The following is a 26,038-nucleotide window of genomic DNA, read 5'->3' as shown; positions in this document are numbered from 1 at the left end:
CGCACAACGTCGGAGAGCGAGCAACGCTCCGGTCAGCCATGAACATGCTGAAATGACCAGCTCATTTCCAAAGTGAACGCTGTGGTGATGCGGGACCGTCATGTGAGTATCCAAAAACTGCAGAAGAGTTGGACATCAGCACTTTTCAGCACATTCCACTGTGACAGAAGATGTGGCAATGAAAAGAGTGGCTGTGAAATTTGTGCCAAAGCTTCTGACGGCGGAGCAAAAGCACCTTCGTGTTGACGTCTCACAGGCCATGCTATGACATGCCCACCTCTTCCACAATTTCTCGGATAGTCACACGACTGAAAAGTCACCGAAAGCCGTCTGAATCATCCGAATGTTTTCCACCTGGCTGTCGCCCAGTTTCTGGCAAAATTTGATGCGGCGCTGCTCCAGTCGTTCCGTCTTTTTCCTTGCAATGAAAATCCGCCGAGTATACTACACACGTCCTCACACAAAGACTGCTTACCAGCAAATGATGCAATCGACAGGCATGAAAAAATTCACGCATGCGCACGAAGGTTCAAGGTTGGCTGATGCAAGCACACGTGATTCAAATCCATCAGGTTTTTGCAAAAAAAAAAAAAAGGTCCGATACTTTTCTAACAGACCTCGTAAAACCTGACACATCAGATGATATATACATCAACTAAAATGCTGATTTTAATTCTGGAAGAACAAGAACACATAAAACAAATAAATCAATTCTTTAATGTCAAAAAAATTCTACTGATTTTTGAATGGTAAAAATGGAAAACATAACGTTGGGTTGATATTTATTTTTATATTTCCTGTGGAATTCTGAATTAATCAATTTAAATTTTTTTTTTTGGGGGGGGGGGGGCAGCTTCACAAAGAAAATGTTGAAGAAGTGTTTTGGTGCATCTGAAGCCTTCAGAGCAGCTATTGGCTTCCTAAGCCATGAGAACTACATATTTTCCATGCATGTATTCACTGAACTTTGTCTGTAGGTCCACTCACTAAACCACATTATCTGTCACCTTGGTCCTGGCCAGTCTGTAGACTCACCAGGTATGGTCTGATGGCGTCTCCCACCTCAGTGTCCATATGCACATACATGTTGAGCAGCTGCGGCAAGTAGAAGTCTACCTCCCTGTCAGGGAAGCTGAACAGGCGGTTCCCAATATACGCCTGCACCCCAGGTTCCTTAGAGTTGTACAGGTAGGAGATTGCCATGGAAACATCAAACAGCTTTGACTCAAACAGTCGCAGCAGCCATGACTGTTTTGATGATGACGATGTTGGAAGTGGAGAGGAGAATGGTGCTGGTCGTCCTGAAGGAAGCGGGTGTTGCTGAGAGGAACAGCCTCGCCTTAGACCCTCTCTGAGGTTTTCAAAACCCTGAGAGGCGCTGTTGTTGTGCTCACCTTCCTCCTTGACGGAGCCAAAGTCTGGATCCACGTGCTCCTGTGTGGCGGAGTATGCTGCGATATCATCTTGGGGTTGCTTGTGAGTCATTTCTGGCATGTCCCTGTTGCGACGCTTCACACTGAGAAGCACCTCCTGACAAGCCTTCTGGGCCACTTCTGGGTTAATTACTGGCATCAGAAAACAAGGGCGGGTCAGAACCAGAACACCTTCTAAATATCAATAACAAACAGAATGAGATGCAATTTGAATCTTCCAAAGGACACCTGAAAGAACCAGGAAAAACCTGATAAATGCTCAGGAAATCTATAACTTTTGAAGTTTTTAACCCTTTTTAATAAAATCTTGGAAAGTGAGAGGATGCCTGAGGAGTGGAGAAGTGAACTGGTTCTAGGTTTTAAAAGGAAGCGTAATATGCAGACCTGCAATAGCTACAGATGCATAAAGTTGATCAGCCACAGCATGAAGTTAAGGGAAAGAGTAGAGGAACAAAATCTTCAAAAAGAGGTGAAGAGCTACAAGCAGCAATATGGTTTCATGCTGAGAAAGAGCACTACAAATGCAATGTTTGCTCTGAGAGTACTGATGGAGAAGAATAGAGAAAGCCTGAAGAAGTTACACTGTGTGCTTTTTGCTTAAGAGAAAGTTTATGACAAGGTGCCAAGAGAACAACTATGTCATTATATCTGGAGGTATGAAGCAGCAGACAAGTATGTCAGCATGGTACAGGATATGTAAATGGACAGCGTGTCTGACAGCAGAATGACAGATGCATTCAAGGTGGAAATGGGACTACACCATGGGTCGGCTCTGAGCCCTTTCTTGTTTGCAATGAAGAATGGCCTTTATTGTCATTGTACATAGATGAATACATACAACAAAATTTGCCCTCTGCATTTAACCCAACCTAATTACAGTTAGACACAATCAACCACTAGGAGCAGTGGGAAGCCACAATCCGGGGAACAACTCCAGATGTAAAAATGCTGCCTTGGTCAGGGGGCAGAGAATGGAGCAGACCATAATGTGCATGTTTTTGATACATAATGGTGACTGACAGGTCGACGAATGAGATTAGACAGGAGTCTCAATGGACTATGATATTTGCAGACGACATTGGGATCTGTAGTGAGAGTAGAGAGCAGGTTGAGACAAGTCTGGAGAGGTGGTGATATGCTCTGAAGGGAAGGGGAATGAAAGTCAGTAGAAGCAAGACTAAATATATATGTGTGTGTATGAATGAAAGGAAGCCCAGTGGAATACTGAAGTTCAAGTGGTGGAAAGAGCGTGGGAAGGATAGAGTGTGGAGAAAGGTGGCAGGGGTGACTGTGACAGAAGGGTATCTGCAAACTATGTTGTACTGCTTAGAGGTGGTAGCACTAAGAAAAAGATAAGAGGTGAAGCTGGGGGTGGCAGAACTGAAGATGCTCCAATTTTCTTTGGGAGTTATGAGGATGGACAGGCTTAGGAATGACCATATCACAGAGACAGCGCAGGCAGAAGAGTTTGGAGACAAAGTCAGAGAGGTGAGACTGACATGGTTTGGACATGTACAGATGAGGGACCCAGGGTATATAGGGAGAAGGATGCTGAGGAGCCTGGAGCCACCAGGCAAGAGGAGAAGGCCAAAGAGGAGGTTTATGGATGTTCTAAGGAAGGGCATGTAGGTGGTTGGTGTGACAGAGGATGATGACGAGGACAGGGTGATCTGTTGTGGCACTCCCTAATGAGAGGATTAGTGTTTTTGGTTCATTTATTTATGTTTAATAATGTATATACAATGGCACAGTAAAGGACAGAGGGTCTATTTGTTCTGGTGTAACCATGATTACCTTGGTCAGACCCCAGGTCCATTTCCATGGCATCCTCAGAGATTACATCCAATGGGGGACTGGGACCTCGAAGATCGCCACCACTCGACACGTCACTGCTGCCGATACCATCGCTAGTGCTGCTGCCAAGGCTGCCGGTGCTGCCAATGCTGCCGCTGGGGCTGGAGCTGCGGGGGCTGGCGCTAGGGGAAGACGGCTGCTCAATGTGGGAGGGTGGAGGCAGCTGGAGCTGGGGGCGAGGCTGATGATGGTGATGATGATGGTGGGCAGGGCAATCAGAGGAACTCTCAGAACAGGAAGAGGAAGAACAAGAAGCGCTGGAGGGGGAGGAGGGACAGGAGAAGGTGGTGGGAGAGCAGGACGAGGTTGGTACAGGGGGTGGAGCTGAGTGGGAGGGGCTAAAATGGAGCGGCCGCAGAGCGAGGGACAGGGAAACCTCAACATCAGCCATATTGGCAAGGCAGGCCTACAAGGAAAGAAGTAAATTTAAGATAACAGTATGTAAATCTGACTGAGCCAGTTGGTGCTTGCTGAACATTGTGTATTGTGGACAAAAATACACTGCATATTGTCAGAGTCACATGATCATAAAACCTCATGGGAAGGAGCTGGTTGCAACACCCGAGGACCGCCCTGTGATGACCACTTTTCCCTGGTTTCCCTTGGTTTAAGGCCTCACTGACGCCGATGACGTTTTGTTTGTTGTAGTTCTCAGCACTTAACAAATACCATATTTACTCCATTAAAGACCCTGGGGGCCTGCAATTTTTGTGAAGGGGAGCATTTACGGTAGGTATGGACATGCGTACTGCATGCAAAAGAAGCAGTGCAGACTCCAAACACGTCTAAAAACATGCTCGACAGAATTCAAGCTAAAAGATGTGAAAGAAACAGAAGAGAAGGGGAAGAACCATGCTGCTCGGATTTTCCTAGTCAATAGGAAATGCGTCCGGGAGTGGTGGAGGAACAAGGATAAGCTTACAAACCTGGCCAAAACAGCAAAACGGCTGCCTGGTGGAGGGAAGAGCATTATCAGGACATTGAAAAGGAGCTGATAAGATGGTTTCAGGAAAGGAGAATGGCAAGCATTTGCGGCCAAAATATAGCCATTGGATATTGCAAAGACTTTGCGTCCATCCATCCATCTGTGCTGAGCGTAAGTCCATTCCTATTATTGCCAGGGTTTTCAAATTCTTCAGGGAGCATTCTTGGGACATATACCTTGGACAAGTTCAAAGATGGCTGACCTTAACCTATTTTAAGTGGTCAATTTCAACATATTTACCCCCATGACTTTGACTTTCATGTTGCAAAGACTGACTTTTTACTTGAAGAAATTATGGCAATTGTAATAATAAGTTTTATTGTTCATTTTTTTATGATGTTGAAAGAGTAATATTGCATGCATAAAACATAATACTGCACTGTCTTGAATTTCAGAGACAGTGGTCAGATCCAGTGAAGAATGGTCCAGATACAGAGTTAAGAGAATAATTCACGTTTTTTTGTTCCAGGTATGAGTATAATGATCGCTCACTTCTCAGCAACTCAAGCATGCAGGGGGTTATATAAGTGTAAGCGAAATGCCCTAACTTGCACCGAATTATGCGTTTGTGAAGGAGGATGTGCAGAGTAGATAAATATGACACATTCTGTTGCTTTAAAGGCCCGCTCACACCGCATATGATGATTCCTGAATGAAGGGAAAAAGTAAAAAAGCCACAAATCATCGAGAACAGGTGGACAAATGAGCTTTTGACTTTTTCCATCACCAAATAGCCTGCAAATCAAGAGCGCAAAAGGAACAAAAGAGGAACAAAATGAAACCGAAGCTAACGTTGATCTTGACGCTTTAAACAAAACAAGCCTGGAGCCACTGCTAGAGCAGTGTGTGTCTGCATCATGCTATGCGTTCCAGGACTCGGCGCTGGGACGGAGCTCTGTAGCGCCTGAGTCCTGGAGAAGTTGCAAAGAGAAGCACGTGAGCCGACCCACTGTGGAGATCTGTGTGTACGTACAGATCTAATGTAAACAGTTGTATATAACTTTATTTGCTACATTTGTAAATGTTTTTGAAATTTACAATTTATATTTGCATTCTAAGTTATAAAAATGGTTTGTTAAACATGCTTATAGTTTTCATAGTAAAAAAAAAAATCTTTTTCTATTCAGATTTTATGTTTTTGTGTGAATTTAGCTTCATTGTTGTTGTGAAAGTGTAGGAACACGGACCCACAACAGGGGGCATAAAAGAACGGGCAATGGATAAGCCAAACAGTAACAATTTAATGTTGTAAATTGTGCACAACGGAATACAGACAACAATCAGTTTGGGACTACAGTCAATTACACGTTGGGTGACGTGTGGGCAGGCTTGAGGATAGGAGACGCCCGTCCAGAACCGAGCCGGATCCCACACGGCCCTCACCGCCAACGGACCTGAAGAACACCGGAGCCGCCAAGTCCTGGGTCCCCAGGTGGTCACCGTCTTCAGCTGTCAGACCTGGTACTGCTGGCAGAGAACAGAAACAGCACAGGTGAGTGTGAATACGCACACTCAGTAATCCCACAGTCTGTGTTCTTTTGGGAGGGAGCAGCTCCACCTCCAATCACACACTCGTGCAGCTCCTGTCTAATCACTTATCTGGTTGGGGTGTGAAGCAAAGCCGTCGCTGATCACACCAAACGCCAATTCCACAGATAAGGAAAACACCACAGGAAAACGGCTGCAAAGAAGTTCAGATTATTACTCAATGTTTTAAGTCAGCAGAGAAAATTACCTCCAAGGTAGCTGATTTCTCGGCGGGGAGGTGGAGTTACAGTCCGGCCTTTATGGTGATGGTGTTGAGTAGTGGATGAGTAACAGCTGGTACGGATGATGAGTGACAGCTGTCAATCCCGGTCGCTCCGACACCCTCTCGTGCTTGAAGCCCGCACTTCAAGCAGGGCGCCATCTTGTGGTGGTGAGCCAGCAGTACCTCCTCTTCAGCGGCCCACACAACAGGACCCCCCCCTCAACGGGCGCCTCCTGGCGCCCGACCAGGCTTATCCGGGTGACGGGTGTAGAAGTCGACCAGGAGGGCCGGGTCCAGGATGAAGCTCCTCTTCACCCAGGAGCGCTCTTCGGGTCCATAACCCTCCCAGTCCACCAGATACTGGAACCCCCGGCCCTTTCGACGGACGTCCAGGAGCCGGCGTACTTTCCACGCGGGCTCCCCGTCGATGATCCGGGCAGGAGGCGGCGCCGGTCCAGGGGCACACAGTGGTGAGGTATGGCAGGGCTTGAGTCTTGACACATGAAAAACGGGGTGTATCCGCAGTGAAGCTGAAGCTGGCAGCTTCAGCTTCACTGCAGCCGGACTGAGGACTTTGAGTATGGAAAAGGGTCCTATGTACCTGTCCTTCAGCTTCTGGGATTCCACCTGCAAGGGGATGTCCTTTGTGGATAGCCAAACCTCCTGCCCGGGCTGGTATGCAGGGGCCGGGGAACGCCGGCGGTCTGCATGGGCCTTAGCCCTCGTCCGGGCTCTGAGCAGGGCAGAGCGGGCGGTACGCCACACCCGACGGCACTTCCTCAGATGGGCCTGGACCGAGGGCACCCCGACCTCTCCCTCCACTAGCGGAAACAATGGGGGCTGGTACCCCAAACACACCTCAAACGGGGAGAGGCTGGTGGCAGATGAAACTTGGCTATTATGAGCATACTCGATCCAGGTCAGATGGTCACTCCAGGCCGTCGGGTGCGCGGAGGTCACGCAGCGGAGGGCCTGCTCCAACTCCTGGTTCGTCCGCTCTGCCTGCCCGTTCGTCTGGGGGTGGTACCCAGACGAGAGACTGACGGTGGCCCCCAGTTCCCTGCAGAAACTCCTCCAGATCTGGGAGGAGAACTGAGGACCACGAGCCGAGACAATGTCCGATGGAATCCCATGCAGACGCACGACATGGTGGACCAGGAGGTCTGCAGTCTCCTGGGCCGTCGGGAGCTTCGGGAGGGCCACGAAGTGGGCCGCCTTGGAGAACCGGTCCACTATCGTGAGGATGGTAGTCATGCCCTGGGACGGCGGGAGGCCCGTGACAAAGTCCAGGCCGATGTGAGACCAGGGGCGATGAGGCACGGGCAGAGGCTGGAGGAGGCCTTGGGCCTTGTGGTGGTCGGCTTTGCCCCTGGCACAGGTGGTGCAGGCCTGGACATACTCCCGGACGTCGGCTTCCATAGACGCCCACCAGAAGCGCTGCCGGACCACTGCCACGGTCCTTCGCACCCCTGGATGACAGGAGAGCTTGGAACCGTGACAGAAGTCTAAGACCGCAGCCCTGGCCTCTGGTGGGACGTACAATTTGTCCTTCGGACCTGTCCCCGGGTCCGGGCCTCCCGGACGGTCTTCTCCACATTCCAGGTGAGGGTGGCCACGACAGTGGACTCGGGGATGATGGTTTCCGTCGGGTCTGACAGCTCGGTCTTGACCTCCTCTTCATGCACCCGGGACAGGGCGTCAGATCGTTGGTTTTTCGTCCCGGGGCGGTAGGTGATCCGAAAGTCAAAATGCCCGAAGAACAGCGACCAGCGGGCTTGCCTGGGGTTCAGACGCCTGGCGGTCCGAATGTACTCCAGCTTCCGATGGTCCGTGAAAACCGTAAATGGTACCGATGCTCCCTCCAACAGGTGTCTCCACTCCTCAAGAGCCTCCTTCACCGCAAGAAGTTCCCTATTGCCGACGTCATAGTTCCTTTCAGCCGGGGTCAACCTGCGGGAAAAGTAGGCACATGGATGGAGAACCTTGTCGGACTCCCCGCTCTGGGATAGCACAGCTCCTATCCCGGAGTCAGAGGCGTCCACTTCAACTACAAACTGGCGATTGGGATCGGGCTGCACCAGAACCGGTGCAGTCGAGAACCGGCGTTTCAACTCCCTAAACGCGGCTTTGCACCGATCCGACCAGGTGAAGGGGACTTTCGTGGAGGTCAGGGCTGTCAGGGGGCTAACTACCTGACTGTAGCCCTTGATGAACCTCCGGTAGAAATTTGCAAAACCGAGGAACTGTTGCAGTTTCCTACGATTTGTTGGTTGGGGCCAATCTCTCACCGCCGCAACCTTGGCCGGATCAGGGGCGACGGAGTTGGAGGAGATTATGAACCCCAGGAAGGACAAAGAAGTGCGGTGGAACTCGCACTCCTCGCCCTTCACAAACAGCCGGTTCTCCAACAACCACTGTAGGACCTGACGTACATGCTTGACATGGGTCTCAGGATCCGGAGAAAAGATGAGTATATCGTCTAGATATACGAAGACAAACCGATGCAGGAAGTCCCGCAAGACGTCATTAACCAACGCTTGGAACGTCGCGGGCGCATTGGTGAGGCCGAACGGCATGACCAGGTACTCAAAGTGACCTAACGGGGTGTTAAATGCCGTCTTCCACTCGTCTCCCTCCCGGATCCGAACCAGGTGATAAGCATTCCTAAGATCCAATTTTGTGAAAATTTGGGCTCCATGCAAGGGCGTGAACACTGAATCCAACAGAGGTAACGGGTATCGGTTGTGAACCGTGATCTCGTTCAGCCCTCTGTAATCAATGCATGGACGGAGTCCGCCGTCCTTCTTGCCCACAAAAAAGAAACCAGCACCCATCGGGGAGGTGGAGTTCCGGATCAACCCGGCAGCTAACGAGTCCCGGATGTAGGTCTCCATTGATTCGGGTTCCGGACGTGAGAGATTGTACAGCCTGCTGGACGGGTACTCAGCGCCCGGTATCAAATCAATGGCACAATCGTACGGACGGTGTGGGGGCAGCGTGAGTGCCAGATCCTTGCTGAAGACGTCAGCAAGGTCATGGTACTCAGCTGGCACCGCCGCCAGATTGGGGGGGACTAAAACCTCCTCCTTAGCTGTCACACCGGGTGGAACCGAGGATCCTAAACACTACCGGTGGCAGGTTTCGCTCCACTGAACCACAACCCCAGACGGCCAATCGATCCGGGGATTGTGTTTTAACACCCATGGAAAACCCAAAATCACTCGGGAGGTAGAAGGTGTTACATAAAACACAATCTCCTCCCTGTGATTCCCAGATACAACCAAAGTCACGGGCTGTGTCTGGTGTGTGATTAATGGAAGAAGGGTGCCATCTAGTGCCTGCACCGACAATGGTGATGGTAAGGCCACTAGAGGGAGCCCAACCTCCTTTGCCCATCTGATATCCAGCAGATTCCCCTCCGACCCCGTGTCCACCAGTGCTGGGGCGTGAAGGGTTAGATCCCCACTCAGGATTGTGACTGGGATATGTGCAGATTTTCGGGGTCTCCCCGCGTGGGTATTGTGACCCACCCTTAGCCCAGTCTCTAAGGACGAGTACTGCTGTTTTGACCGATTGGGGCATTCTCTCTGTGTGTGCTTGGTTGAGCTGCAGAGAAAACACTCTCCACGGATCAGCCTCCTTTGTCTCTGATCTGATCGCTTTTTGGCCCTGCTCATTTCCATAGCAACATCAACAGGGGGAGCTGTCGTCACGTGGAGAGCCCTGGCTGTGGAGCGTGGGGAAGTCGGCTCCCTTTCGGACCCGGGAGGAAGAGGGACGGCTTGTGCCTGACCACGCCCTTTGTCTCGCTCCCGTCGGTGTTCTGTTAATCGGTTGTCTAACCGTATAACCAGGTCGATAAGCCCGTCTAAATCCCGCGGCTCGTCCTTCGCCACCAGGTGCTCCTTAAGGACCAGAGACAGTCCGTTTACAAAGGCGGCACGGAGCGCAACAGCATTCCAGCCGGCTCGCGCTGCCCCGATGCGGAAGTCGACTGCATACTTTGCTGCGCTCCGACATCCCTGTCTTATCGACAGCAGCACGCTTGAAGCGGTCTCGCCTCTATGAGGGTGGTCGAACACCTGTCGGAACTCCCTCACACACCGTTAGGAGCCGTGAATTCTGCTCCCAGAGCGCCGTAGCCCAGGCGCGTGCCTCTCCTCGAAGCAAATTTATAACGTAAGCCACCCGGCTAGCGTCTGACGCGTACATGACGGGACGCTGTGAAAAGACGAGCGAGCACTGCATCAAGAAGTCCGCGCACGTCTCCACACAGCCTCCGTACGGCTCCGGAGGGCTTATGTATGCTTCAGGGGAAGGTGCAGGGGTTCGTTGAACGACCAGTGGAATGTCTGTCTCTGGCATTCGGTCAGCAGGAGGAGGTGCTGCAGCAGCGCCCTGAGCGTGCGCTTCCACCTGGGCGGTGAGAGCCTCCATCCTTTGATTGAGAACAATGCTCTGCTCGGTAACTAGTCCAACCGAGAAGTAAAAGCGGTTAGCTCACCTAACACGCCTCCTGCTGGCGCCTGTGTACCTCGCTCTTCCATTGGCTGTTCAAGCGATGGTTGATGCCCCTCGGGATCCATGACGCTGGCCAAGAAATCCTGTTGTGAAAGTGTAGGAACACGGACCCACAACAGGGGGCGTAAAAGAACGGGCAATGGATAAGCCAAACAGTAACAATTTAATGTTGTAAATTGTGCACAACGGAATACAGACAACAATCAGTTTGGGACTACAGTCAATTACACGTTGGGTGACGTGTGGGCAGGCTTGAGGATAGGAGACGCCCGTCCAGAACCGAGCCGGATCCCACACGGCCCTCACCGCCAACGGACCTGAAGAACACCGGAGCCGCCAAGTCCTGGGTCCCCAGGTGGTCACCGTCTTCAGCTGTCAGACCTGGTACTGCTGGCAGAGAACAGAAACAGCACAGGTGAGTGTGAGTACGCACACTCAGTAATCCCACAGTCTGTGTTCTTTGGGGAGGGAGCACCTCCACCTCCAATCACACACTCGTGCAGCTCCTGTCTAATCACTTATCTGGTTGGGGTGTGAAGCGAAGCCATCGCTGATCACACCAAACGCCAATTCCACAGATAAGGAAAACACCACAGGAAAACGGCTGCAAAGAAGTTCAGATTATTACTCAATGTTTTAAGTCAGCAGAGAAAATTACCTCCAAGGTAGCTGATTTCTCGGCGGGGAGGTGGAGTTGCAGTCCGGCCTTTATGGTGATGGTGTTGAGTAGCTGGTACGGATGATGAGTGACAGCTGTCACTCCCGGTCGCTCCGACGCCCTCTCGTGCTTGAAGCCCGCACTTCAAGCAGGGCGCCATCTTGTGGTGGTGGGCCAGCAGTACCTCCTCTTCAGCGGCCCACACAACAATTGTGTTAATACAGTATGTCAGAATGAAAGAAGTCACACAGGTGAGGTTGTGCTGGAAAAAAATGACACCAAACAAGGCAAAGTAAATGTTTTTTTTTTTAAGTAAATTATGAAGACAAATCCAAAAGTAGTCAAAAACAGCCTATTATACCCTGGACCCCAGAGGGTTAATTGAGTAAACAGTCTGGTATATTGTCGATAAGACCATTTTTAATTTTTCAATTTTTAATCCACAAGGATACATTTTAAGCAACATTCTTTTACACCTTGGCCAAGGAAAATGATGTTCACTATCATTAGAAGTACAAACAGAAAAAAAATAATCGACTCATAATGCTTGTTTAATATTATTTCATGTAACATACAACATCTTAAATCTCCCTCTCCCATTGGTAAATGTTTGTTAATTTCTTTGTTAATCTACACCAAATTGTTTGTTTGTACATTTTTAACAATTGTCTTAATAAATCTAAAAATAATACACAGACTATAAAAATAATTTCACCTGTCTCTCCCAAACAGGATGTAATTTATGTGTTCTCCTTCTGGCAGCCGTTTATTTTCTCACGTCATATGTTGCAGCAAGAAAACAGAAACACTTCTTCAGATGACTGTTGCCAGAATAGCTCATATTTTTATCCTTAAAATGTAATTTCACCCTCCTGATATTACGTCAATAAAAAGACATACACTACGGAGAAAGCAAACAACAGGAGATCAGCCGTGAATTAACGGACACAACGTGAAGTTGAATTTGTCTGACTTGATGGCGGATGTTTTTAGACTCCACCTCTGCAGGCATCGGCAAATCACCAGTCACCTCATATTTGATTTAAAAGGCAGAACCTCATGGATTCAGACAATGACAGAAAAATGAAGTGCTTAGAAACAAAAGCAACAAAATCATCCTAAAAGAACATAAAACACAGACAAACCTAATGAAGCAAATGGGAGAAAATCAGTTTTACAAAAGCATTTCAGCTGCGGGATGATGAAAAATAAATTAAAATGTTATTAAAATAATACTGAATGTGGTGAAATACTACAGTGAAAACATCAACCTGTAAACTGTCCATCACGCATATGCCCGTCCATCCATCATTCTGTCTCAGCAGCAGGACTTTGACTGTCTACACAGAAGTTTGACCGAACATCATCCTGTGTTTTTTGTGTGGCCACTGTCAGAAGGATGATCGACAGGTGACCCCAGCCTGACGAGCTGCCCGTCTGCATCTCTTCTAGTTTTTGTTCTGAAACACCCTTTTCAGAGTTCCTCACTGATCTGGTTTCAGAACTTTGTTCTCAGAGGATGACTGCCAGCCGATCCGATTACTTTCCATCTCCATGTCCCAGTTTCACGCTTCCATGAAGACTCTTTGAAAAGCACTCATTCATTATTCCTGAACAGTGGACAGAGTTAAATCGGAAAAACAACACTGTCTCCTTCTTACTTATGTTGTTGTTGTCCATTTGGCTGCTCCCGTTTTGTGTTCGGGGTCGCCACACCGGATACAACCAGATCCACATTGATATTTGGCACAAGTTTTACGCCGGATGCCCTTCCTGACGCAACTCCAGTGTTACCTGGAGAAACACACACAGCCGCTGGTGTTCCAAAGAGGTCTCCCATCTAAGTACTAACCAGGTCCCGCATCGCTTAGCTTCTGAGATCTGACGGGATCAGGCTTACACAGAGCAGATCGGCTGCTGTCTCCTTCTTTCTTATGCTTAGGAAAAAATAAAAGTTGCATAATTACATCCGCCAAGGATGTAATAAAAAATCATCAGCATTAATTTATTTATTTGTCTGTCTGTTAGCTGGATTACGCCAAAACTACACGGATTCTGATGAAATTTTCACCACAGATAGGTATTAGGCCATGGAAGAACCCATTAAATTTTGGAGGTGATCTGGAACCGAAGCCGGACTCCGGCTCAAGTTTCACTTCATATAGGCTTTGAAGGATTGCTGTTAGCAGGATTACGTCAAAACTACTGCACAGATTTTAACACAGATACATATTAGCCCACGGAAGACTATTAAATTTTGGAGGTGATCTGGATCCGGATCTGGATCAAGATTTCACTTTATCTACCCTTTGAAGGATTACGTCAAAACTATTTCACGGATTCTCACCAAATTTTCACCACAGATAGATATTAGGGCATGGAAGAACCCATTAAATTTTGGAGGTGATATGGATCCAGATTTTGGATCATGATTTCCCTTTATAGAGGCTTTGAAGGATTACTTCAAAACTACTTCACAGATTCTCACCAAATTTGCACAACAGATAGATATCAGGGTATGGAAGACTCCACTGAATTTTGGAGGTGATCTGGATCCAGATTGGCGGATGTTAGAAGTCTCTGACTGCTCTTTTTATTAATATTTCCAAGACTCAGCCAGCCTCAGTTGTAAAGAATATTTACCTGCCACCCATTAGAAACAATAATTCTGTTAAACTGTTAAATCATCTCCGCCTTTTCTTTTCTGCCATTTTTATTTATTAAAGCTCTGTTTGTTTATGTTACAGCTGTAGGTTTGAATTTTTACGTTTGCGTTCCTTTCCACGTACACTTGCGTGTTGTAATTTCTCATCTATGAATCTACTGTAATCTGTAAAGTGTTTTTACGTCCGCCAAGTACGGAAAAAGAATATCATTGATGTTATGCTGCCTTTACACATAACGACGACAAGTCACGAATACCTCGAAGTATACAATCTTGGTCGCTGATCACGACTGTAATGATTTGAGGCAGAGGTGTCAGGTCTCCTCAGGAACTGCTGCAACCTGTTACGATTAATGGCACGTTTTCCCGGCGAATTATCAGGAACCATTACACACGGTCAAGAATTAATGTTCCGCGCAGTTCTGCATTATTGTCACGTTGTGAATGAGACGAATTGCCTCCACACACACCCCCATATTCATCCATCAGCTGCTGAACAATTCAGATCGCTCCAGTTTGCGCCTCAAAATCCACAGCAGAAGAACTTTGTGAGTGCATGCTTAGTTGGGCTCTGTGCCATGGAGTGGCACAGAGAGGAGGAGGAGATGGAGAGAGCCAGATGTGTAGCTCCACACGGCTCTCGTCTTGCTCGTTTTCCCAGACACCAGGCACATACAGCAGGTGGAACACCTGCAGAAGCGAAAGGAGGAGCATTGGAACAAGACTTTTAGCTAACTTGGCATCACTGTCCTCCTTCAGCATACTGCAGCAATGAAACTGAATGTGGTGCAGCAGGGTTTAATTGTGTGCACGTCAGAGAAGAACGCGGTCATGCTCTATTAAGGATCACCACTAATCAAGACGGATCAACACGCTCATTTGCGACCTCCACGACATGAGGCGAAATGAGGGTGGTGTGTGACATTTGTGGAAGATTTTTTTTTTTTGACAGCCAAAAACATGCTCCACAAAAATCACGAATATCATGCACCAACACGCACTGAAGAATTGGAAGACTTTTGGAGGTGATCTACATCCAGACTGGCGGACGTGAGAGCTCCGATTGTTCTTGTTATAAATAAATTACACAGGATTATTAAAGTAGAATTTTTAATACTTTTTCCTCCCAAGGAATTCATTAAAAACAATAAGTAGATTTTTGTGTGTTTGCCATCAGCACTGACACACTGACTGCCACAACACTCGAAAACTTTGAAAAAAGCTGCTGAACATGTGTTCTTGTAAAACTGATCACACATCCTGTGCTGGAAGGAAGCAAAGACATTCCTTTTCACACACAGTTCCAAATTTCTTCCTTTCTCCAAGACTGATGACATCAGCAGCAGCCCATCTGCAGCTGACGATGATGTCAAGGAGCTGTGTGGGTGTGTGATGGCCTCCACATGTGAGCGTAGGCGAAGGCCGCCTTCATTTTCCCCCCACACACATGCAGGCGAGCGTGGGAGTGACACAAAAACAACAACCATCTGAATGGCACAGCCTGACCTTTGACCTCACATCTGTTTTGCATCACAAAGAGAGACCCAACACACATGATGTCATTACGCTCGCATCGACTGAGTCAGTTATAAATCCTACACATTTAGCAGCTCTTCAGTATTTCTACAGTTGTTTTAACACTGCTGAGATGTTTTGCACAATACAGCAGTGGCATGGCGCCGTGCACAGACACACAAACTGCAAAGTTTTGGAGAGACATGAGGTGCTTTATTTTGGTGGCAAGATCACAGCTTTGGTGGGGAATCAAAGCAGGGTTTGTTGTGAGGTGAGCATGGTAATAACACCTTCACCACGCTGGTCGGTTGACACAAAGAAAAGAATAACTTGGTTTTTTTTTAAAGATACAAACTGGATAATCTTATACAGTGATGACAAATTAAAATTTGTTTTTCTGTAATGATGGCCTTTGTTCCCTGATATTTTCCACACTAATCAATTGATTAATGGTAAAGAGTTATGTGCAAACAGACGATAAACTTATGGACACTGACGGTGAGGGCTGTTCAGCGTTTGTCTTCATGTTTGGGATGTCATTCATAAAATGTTTCCAGAAAGACAAGACTGTTTTACCTGTTCTACTGTTATGTGATAACGAAGCCCCACCTCCACAGACAGACTGGATTTCAACACTAGCAGAAGAAATGATCTTCATCAACTCCTGTGGCAATATATTTTATTAATAAACCAATGCCAGTTTCAAGTGACAGCATCCAACGAGCCATTTTCAGTTGATAAATGATTCAGCAAACACTGACAAATTGAGAGATGTTCTTCAGCACTTTTCTGTATCTTCCTCTTTTGTGTGTGTGAAGTTAAAGTACAGCGAGAGTGACGATAATCTTCACACTTTGTCCTCAACTTTGGCCACTAACAGATTAACATTTAATTTCCAAATTCATTAATGCTATAATTCATTCTGTTGTGTAAAACACTTCAAATTGCTAAAGAAGTACTGCAGAAAATATTTTGGAGTCATCACAAAGAATATAAGCAAAACAATATTTTAAATGGCAGAAATTTGAGCTTATATATATATATATATATATATATATATATATATATATATATATATATATATATATATATATATATATATATATATACACACACACACACAGTGTTGCCACAGTAACTTTGAAAAGTTACTTTATTAGTTACATTTTACAGTTACTTCAAGTTGTCCAAAGCTGCTGAATGTAGTGAATAAAGTAACTAGTAATCTAACTAGTTACTCAAAAAAGTAACTATTAGTTACTTTGCCTATAACTCAATCTTAAAAGTAACTAAGTTAGATTACTAGTCACCCTATTAGTTACATTATTTATTAGTTACAAATTGTTGGCAGCTGCTAATAAAGTAACTGCATAAAGCTGCTAATGAAGTAAGTGTATAAAGTAACCGTGTGAAGTAACTAATAAGTAAATAAAATGTGCTTATTCCAAAAGCAAGTTTCCTTTTCATCTGAACTTGTCTAGTTCATGGAGTTAAAATACAGCCCCACAAAATACAAAAACACTTAGACCAAACACATATAACTTCAACGTCCAATTAGAATTACTGTAATAGATTATATAACATTGTTTCTACACTCAACAAAAATATAAACGCAACACTTTTGGTTTTGCTCCCATTTTGTATGAGATGAATTCAAAGACCTAAAACTTTTTCCACATACATAATATCACCATTTCCCTCAAATATTGTTCACAAACCAGTCTAAATCTGTGATAGTGAGCACTTCTCCTTTGCTGAGATAATCCATCCCACCTCACAGGTGTGCCATATCAAGATGCTGATTAGACACCATGATTAGTGCACAGGTGTGCCTTAGACTGCCCACAATAAAAGGCCACTCTGAAAGGTGCAGTTTTATCACACAGCACAATGCCACAGATGTTGCAAGATTTGAGGGAGCGTGCAATTGGCATGCTGACAGCAGGAATGTCAAACAGAGCTGTTGCTCATGTATTGAATGTTCATTTCTCTACCATAAGCCGTCTCCAAAAGGTGTTTCAGAGAATTTGGCAGTACATCCAACCAGCTTCACAACCGCAGACCACGTGTAACCACACCAGCCCAGGACCTCCACATCCAGCATGTTCACCTCCAAGATCGTCTGAGACCAGCCACTCGGACAGCTGCTGAAACAATCGGTTTTCATAACCAAAGAATTTCTGCACAAACTGTCAGAAACCGTCTCAGGGAAGCTCTTCTGCATGCTCGTCGTCCTCATCGGGGTCTCAACCTGACTCCAGTTCGTTGTCGTAACCGACTTGAGTGGGCAAATGCTCACATTCGCTGGCATTTGGCACGTTGGAGAGGTGTTCTCTTCACGGATGAATCCCGGTTCACACTGTTCAGGGCAGATGGCAGACAGCGTGTGTGGCGTCGTGTGGGTGAGCGGTTTTCTGATGTCAATGTTGTGGATCGAGTGGCCCATGGTGGTGGTGGGGTTATGGTATGGGCAGGCGTCTGTTATGGACGAAGAACACAGGTGCATTTTATTGATGGCATTTTGAATGCACAGAGATACCGTGATGAGATCCTGAGGCCCATTGTTGTGCCATACATCCAAGAACATCACCTCATGTTGCAGCAGGATAATGCACGGCCCCATGTTGCAAGGATCTGTACACAATTCTTGGAAGCTGAAAATGTCCCAGTTCTTGCATGGCCGGCATACTCACCGGACATGTCACCCATTGAGCATGTTTGGGATGCTCTGGACCGGCGTATACGACAGCGTGTACCAGTTCCTGCCAATATCCAGCAACTTCGCACAGCCATTGAAGAGGAGTGGACCAACATTCCACAGGCCACAATTGACAACCTGATCAACTCTATGCGAAGGAGATGTGTTGCACTGCATAAGGCAAATGGTGGTCACACCAGATACTGACTGGTATCCCCCCCAATAAAACAAAACTGCACCTTTCAGAGTGGTCTTTTATTGTGGGCAGTCTAAGGCACACCTGTGCACTAATCATGGTGTCTAATCAGCATCTTGGTATGGCACACCTGTGAGGTGGGATGGATTATCTCAGCAAAGGAGAAGTGTTCACTATCACAGATTTAGACTGGTTTGTGAACAATATTTGAGGGAAATGGTGATATTGTGTATGTGGAAAAAGTTTTAGATCTTTGAGTTCATCTCATACAAAATGGGAGCAAAACCAAAAGTGTTGCGTTTATATTTTTGTTGAGGGTATGTCTTAAAGAGAAACATCTGCCACCTAAAGGCCATTTATTGTCTATTTTTATATCAATTACCATCATGCTCAAAGTAAAATCAATGCATCATATTGTGCCACTTCTGATTATCAAAGAAAAAAAAAAATCAAATTAATTAAAGGTGAACTATTGTGTAAATAATGAATGCAGCCGTGCAAAATATGGTACATCCTGCATAAGGTCAATATTACAGATTTTGTAGAAAATTCTTTCATTCATTCATTTTTGATAATCTGCTTATTACAATTAAGTGTCATGTAGGGGAGGAGCTTATCCCAGTGGTCTTTGGGTGAGAGGCGGGGTTCACCCTGGACAGGCTACAAGTCTATTCCAGGGCTTGTAGAAAATTGTATAGAATTCAAAAAACTAAGTGGTTATGGAAGCTGTAACATGAAATCTTGGGGCTATGCTTATGGCAGCCACCGTAATTGATGCTCTGTGACTCTGTGCTCATTGTTTACTCCATGTTAGTACAGTAGTAAGTATCCTTACCTGTCACACGGGACACCGGTATTCAATTCTTTGATGGTGAGAACAAAACTTCTTTTTTTTTTCACTCCCTTCATATCAACTAACATTTTCAGTTAGGGTGCCACATGACCGTGGTAATAATAACCTACCAACACATGCTTACGGTTACCGTAGCAATATCCACGGCCAAAATTTATATGAGCTAGCTAGTATCAGATAGCACACAGCACAGATCTGCTTCAGGTTCTGGAAGCAAAACGTGGGCGTATGCTTTAGCCATGTGAAAAATGGGTGTATCCTTGGTTAGGTGAAACAATGGCAAGTCCTTGGCCTTCTCCAGCCACTGGGGTCCTCAACATCTGGTCCTCTTCATCTGAGTCTCACTAAGTAACCGTTTATTTGACACATAGTCATTCCAGCAGGACCTAAGCATCCTCCAAAGAAGCCTAAGTAAGTAAGTAAGACAGGAAGCACCAGGACCCAAAAGACTTGGACCTTCCTTCCCAAGCAAAGATATCAACATCACCAAACACTTCTGACCTTAAGTTCTTCCCAGGTTTCTATGGCTCTCAAAGGTTGAGGACCCAGAGACATGAATGACATTGCTGAGGTAAGTGAATGTCTCTACAAGTTCAACAATTTCACCACAAACAGATACACTTCCATTGGGACAACCAGACCAAAAGTAAGTGTAACCACCTTCCAGGTTTTCAAACCTCAGACAGTGCAGGTATCAAAATGTTGAGTTTTAGGGCCCCTTCACACATAACATGATTTAAGTCGACTGGCGAACAAAGGAGGAATTGCATGTCAAATGTGAAAAATTGTAGCTGCCACTAACGCCTTGTACACCTGTTACTACAACTATTTGCGCACACCAGCAGCTGAAAGACCGAGTGTGCCCTGTGAGAGCCCATTCGATCCCTCTCACAGCAGTTGTCCGCCAAATTCCAGGTGACACACACGAACATCTAACACCGCTCGCTTGGCACTTAGAAAATGCGTGGCTGTTAGCACAAAAACAGTCAGGAGACAACCACTTTTGACCTGGATGTGAAATTTGTCTAAGTGCCCTCACGACTTTGAAGTTGCCAAGTACACATGTGGCATGCCAGAGCTTCGGCTCCCCCCACAACACGTGTGCGTGTGTTTGGCGCCCCCCCCCCCCCCTTGCAGGCGAGGCGCCTCTCATCTGATCACACAGTGACACCTTGGTCTGTGTGCTGAACGGACAGGGGGCGTTGCTGGCTGCCAACAGCAGCTGTTGACATCTCTGGACCCGGACATCACAGCTGCAGAACACATACTGTGTTTTGACGGATACACGTGTGTGTGTGCACTTGCTGTCCTCACATGGAAATACATAAAAACATATATCACTTTTGCGAAGGCTGAAGAGCGCGCACAGCACGCACACTGACAGGCTGCCCCAGATGATATGGGCCATCGGATCATAGCACACAGTGGGTGAACTGAAAGTCACGTCACCCACATGAACTCTGTTCCACGTGACGCAGTGCGGCGCGCCTTCCACAAGACAGGCATTTCGGGCTGTACACGTGCACGGGGCCGGCTGGACATGCCGGGTTCAGCAGATGTGGACATGATCAGAGCTCACTGCTCCATTCATGTCATTTCATGACTGTACATCTGTGACCATGGGTCATCTACAGTGGAACAGACGGTTCACACTTGCATTGTCTGATTGATAAGAGGGAATCAATAAAATGTGGTGTTTTTTATGGTGTGTGGTATTATTATTTTCTTTAAATATGTCCACCTCCTTCTTGATTTCAGGCATTTTTTCTGCACCTTTTACAGTCCAGCGATGGTACCACAGTGGTAAAGTTTCTGGCTGACAATCAGAGCTTTTGTAAATTGCAGGTTCAAATCCCGTGGTTTGATTTTTTTGTTTGTTTTTTTTCACAGCAGCTGCGCAATGTGGTTACACATGCTCCAGCTGCTCGCATTGTGTTCCTGCTGCAATGGTTTCATGCACGTCACCGTCACATGCACGAAACCATCACAGCGGGATCGTTCACGCTTGCGGGTTGGCTCGATGTTTTCGGGGTTCGCTCATACAAGCTGTTCCGCTGTGATTTGCCCTGATCTGTACTATGTGTGAAGGGACCCTAACGTGCGACAGCAGTGGAAAATCTGGAGCAGAAATACCTAAAGTGTTAACTAAGTGCAAAAATATGAAACATAGACATACAGAAATATTGTAGAAACAGAACTCAGACATTTTTTTAGACTAAGTGTTGTGTGGGCCGCTGAAGAGGAGGTACTGCTGGCCCACTACCACCAGAGGGCGCCCTGCTTGGAGTGCGGGCTCCAAGCACGAGAGGGCGCCAGACCCAGAGGAAGTGACAGCTGTCACTCATTACTCCAGCTGTCACTCATCTACACCACCATATAAGCCGGACTGCAACTCCACCTCCCCGCCGAGAAATCGACTACCAGTACTAAGGTAATTTCTCTGCTGAATTTAAACTGTGACTTACGTCTGATCTGTTTGCAGCCGTTGTCCTGTGGTGCCCTTTCAACTGGGTTGGCGGTCAGTGAGAGAAGCGACGTCTTCGCCTCTCACTCCATCCAGATAAGTGGTTCCAGGAGCTGCTAGTGTGTTCCTAGGTTGGAGGTGGAGGTGCTTCCTCCCAACTGTGTTTGGACTGTTAATTACTGAGTGTGCGGACTCACACTCACACATCATCTTTCTGTTTTCTGCCAGCAGTACCAGGGTCGACAGCCGAAGACAGAGGCCACCTGGGGACTCGGGACTTGGCGGCTCCGGTGTTCTTCAGGCCGTTGGTGGTGGAGGCCGTGTGGGACGCGGCTTCTCTCTCGTCGGGCGTCTTCTATCTTCGAGCCTGCCCACACGTCACCTGGTGTTTATTGACTGTGAATATTAAGACACGTTTCGTTGTGTAATATCACAACATTAAATTGTTACCTTTTGGCTTACTCATTGTCCGTTCATTTGCGCCCCCTGTTGTGGGTCCGTGTTACGACACCTTCCCAACACTAAGGTCCTTAAGATATCATCAAGAAATGATGACAATATTACAGAAATAGCTGAAATTTTATTTAAATGTAAACAAAAAAAAATTAAAGTGGTACTAAAGACTTAACAGTATCAGTAACTAAAATATTTGTTGGGTAAAAAATAAATACTGTGATTGAGACGTACGTTATTACAAGATGCTAAGATATTTGTGAGCTGTTACAGAGCTCTTATCAAGATGCTCTATTAGCGATATTGATGAGATGTTACTGAACTCTTTTTGAGATGTTATGGAGCTCTTTGAGAGATGTTCCAGAGCTCTACTTGAGATAATAAGATGTTACTGAACCCACAGAGCTCTGGGATGTTACACAACTCTAATTTTAGAAATGTTACAGAGCTCTGTTAAAAATAATAAGATGTCACTGAACTCGCAGAGTTTTGAGATGGTACAGAACTCTTTTAGAGATGTTAGGGAGCTCGTTTTGAGGTGTTTCGGAGCTTTTATGGAGATATCTCTGGGATGTTTCGGGGCTCTTTAGAGATATTACGGAGGTCTCTTAGCGATATTCTAGAGATGCAGTAGGCGGCAGCGGGGCCGCCGCTCCTTCCTGCTGAATCCAGGGGGGGGAAGGAGCCGGAGAGCCGGGCCTCCACTGGGGGATTTAGCGCCGCACGGCTAATAGCCAGCTAGCCAAAAGGCGGTTTAAAATAAACAAAAACAAACACAAACATGTCGAAGGTAAACAGTCGGCCCACCTACCGGTTCCCGAACGGTCCCGAAGCGTCCTGAATCGGGTTCAACCCTCCGAATGTCGAGGGTTGCCACTTCGTAACGCCAGGACTTTTAGGGTTTTAATCCAGGTTTGAGTCCAGGTTCTCAGACAGTGTTCTAGTCCATGCGTTCGATCTATTATGGTCTGGTTCGGTTTAGCTCGATTACGGTGTTTTAAAGCTCCAGTGACGCAAAGGCCATAACATCAGGCGCAGTATAAAACCGTCCAAAACTTCCGGTCACATTTACCACAATATGGATGGACGCTCCCCCAGAAACGATAGAGCTTTTATTTTGAAGGAGCTTTGCATGACTTCAGATCTTGCTTGCTGTAACGGAAATGCTACTTTTGGTCATGCTTCCGTGCTGCGGTGTTTTTATTTTTTAATCGCTTTTGTTTTCAGTTATATTGGATTAGTGTTTTGTATGGTTATTCTTAAAATGTTATCTTGGATTTTCCGCAATGTCACTTAATTTAACTTGTGATTTTCTGAATTTAGTGATTGCTTATTGATTTTTTTCCCCCACTCAGATCATCTACATTGAAAAATAAATTTAGTTTTAGCTTTCTATTTTTCTATTGTTTTATTCCTTGTATTATCTAGATTTTACAATATTTATGCATTTGTAATTACATTAACATGTTTTTTTAATTACAACGGGAACGTTTTCAACTGTAACTGTTTATAATCAGGATTATGCACAAACTAACTACATGGCTGGTCAATGGAAGAACCAGTGGAGTCATCCACGAAGTCCTCAGCAGATCCAGAGTAATGGATGCCTTTAGGGTTTATTATTTTTCACTTATGCAAATATAATAAGATAGGGATATCAGAATCAGTGTTCATTGATCAGAATCAAAGTTTTCTGATTAGGGATCAAAAGTCTAGAATATTATTAAATGTTGTGATTAAACAATAACAAAGGTTGTGATAAGGATCAAAGATTTGCATCAGAATAAAAGTTCAGTAACAAGCATAAAGTCTAACAGAATTCAGGAATATGTTCAAAGATTTCCAATTAATGTGGAAGAACAGCAATCTGGATCAAAATTCAGTAATCAGGATCAGCCATCAGTAATCTGGATCAAAGACCAGCAATTAGGACCAAAGATCAGTAATCAGGACTAAACACCAGTAATCAAGATCAAAGATGAGTAAATAGGAGTAGTGATCAGTAATCAGGATAAAAGATGAGCAAGCAGGATAAAAAAAAACCTCCATGTAATGTGGATTTGGCATAAAACTTGCCAAATCAACATGCAGACCCACTTTGGATCTGCTGTAGCAACCCAAAGTGAAAACAAGGGAGCAGTTGACTTAATCAGTAATCAGGATCCAATATCAGCAATTAGGACCAAAGCTCACTAATCTGGGTCAAAGATGAGCAACCAGAATAAAAAAAAAATAAAAACAAAATAGTAATAAAGATTACAGATCAGGGTTAAAGATCAGCAAACAGGATCAAAGGTCAGTCATCACAGTAAAATATCAGTAATAAGGGTCAAAAATCAGCAATTAGGATCAAAGATGAGCCATCACGGTCAAAGATGAGAAAACAGGCTTAAAGATTGATCAAAAATGTTAGCTCATCATTTGTCTGTAGCAGAAATAAACCATCTTGTTAGAAAGTTAAATTTATGCCAGAAAAAGTTATTAGTTTCTCCATCTGATAATTTTGATGCAGGAACAAAATACATTTGGAATTAGCTACAGGTCCCGGCTGCAATCTGTAGTCAGGTGCCGGATAACCAGCTGAAGATGTACAGTGAGGCAGATAAGTATTTGATCCACTGTCGATTTTTCCAAGTTTTCCCACCTACAAAGAATGGAGAGGTCTGTAATTTTTATCGTAGGTACACTTCAACTGAGAGAGACAGAATCTCCCCCCCACCGCAAAAAAACAAACAAACAAACAAAAAAAAAAAAACAGAAAATCACAATGTATGATTTTTTTTAAATAATTAATTTGCATTTTATTGCATAAAATAACCATTTGACCCCCTAGAAAAACAGAGCTTAACAATTGTTACAGAAACATTTGTCTGCCATTACAGAGGTCAGACGTTTCCTGTAGTTCTTGACCAAGTTTTCACACACTGCAACAGGGATTTTGGTCCACTCCGCCATACAGATCTTCTCTAGATCTTTCAGGTTTGGAGTTTCAGCTCCCTCCAAAGATTTTCTATTGAGGTCAGGTCTGGAGACTGGCCAGGCCACTCCAGGACCTTGAAATGCTTCTTATGGAGCCCCTCCTTAGTTGTCCTGGCTGTGTGTTTCAGGTCATTGTTATGCTGGAAGACCCAGCCACGACCCATCTTCAATGCTCTTACTTAGGGAAGGAGGTTGTTTGTCAAAATCTTGTGATACATGATCCCATCCATCCTCCCTGCAGTCGTCCTGTCTCCTTTGCAGAAAAACACCCCCAAAAATGATGTTTCCACCTCCATTCTTCATGGTTGGGACAGTGTTCTTGGAGTTGTTCTCATCCTCCAAACACAGCAAGTGGAGCTGATACACAAAAGCTCTATTTTTGTCTCATTTGCCCACATGACTGTCTCCCATGCCTCCTCTAGATCATGCAGATGGTCACTGGCAAACGTCAAACGGGCCTGCTCATGTGCTCCTTGCGTGTCCTGCAGGATTTTAAACCATGACGGCATTGTGTGTTACTAATGTCATCTTTGAGACGTGGTTCCAAAGATGACCTCTCTTCAGGTCATTGACCAGGTCCTCCCGTGTAGTTCTGGGCTTTCTTAGAATCATCCTTATCCCACAAGGCGACATCTTGCATGCAGCCCCAGACCGAGGAAGATTTTTTTTTTTTTTAGATTCTGTCTCTCACAGTTGAAGTGTACCTACAATAAAAATTGCAGACCTCTCCACTCTTTGTACTGTAGGTGGGAAAACTTGCAAACCCAACAGTGGATCAAATATTTATTTGCCTCACTGTGTGTATGTATTATCTACAGGTAAATAAAATCAGAATATTGGAAAATAATAATCACAATTCCACTTAAATTTCTATCTAACAAAGACCCTTTAATTTTGCTCTCATGGGGTTTGAGCTGTCTGACAGAACTTTTCTTTTCATTAAGTCCAGTTCAATAAGAGCCTCAAAAACTTCAACCTAAAAAAAAAAAAAACCTAAAAAAAAGTCAACCTCAA

At 45.7% G+C, this 26,038-nt stretch overlaps 1 protein-coding gene across 2 annotated transcripts in view; it reads right to left on the bottom strand.

Moving 5' to 3' along the window:
• Positions 1–23,137, bottom strand: part of LOC117501340 (phosphatidylinositol 4-kinase beta-like) — a 48,304-nt gene extending 25,167 nt beyond the window's left edge. The window contains exons 1-3 of one of the 2 annotated variants that reach the window (XM_034160195.1): positions 22,853–23,137; positions 3,228–3,693; positions 1,036–1,565 (exon numbers count right to left, since the gene is read on the bottom strand). In XM_034160195.1, the coding sequence (XP_034016086.1) occupies positions 1,036–1,565; positions 3,228–3,678 (981 nt within the window). In that variant the 5' untranslated portion in view covers positions 3,679–3,693; positions 22,853–23,137. The remainder of the gene's footprint in view (positions 1–1,035; positions 1,566–3,227; positions 3,694–22,852) is intronic. The other variant, XM_034160194.1, reaches the window with a different exon arrangement.
• Positions 23,138–26,038: the final 2,901 nt, after the last annotated feature.

Source organism: Thalassophryne amazonica, chromosome 20, assembly GCF_902500255.1.
Source record: "Thalassophryne amazonica chromosome 20, fThaAma1.1, whole genome shotgun sequence".
Classification (NCBI taxonomy): domain Eukaryota; kingdom Metazoa; phylum Chordata; class Actinopteri; order Batrachoidiformes; family Batrachoididae; genus Thalassophryne; species Thalassophryne amazonica.
This window is presented reverse-complemented; position numbering and strand designations above follow the sequence as displayed.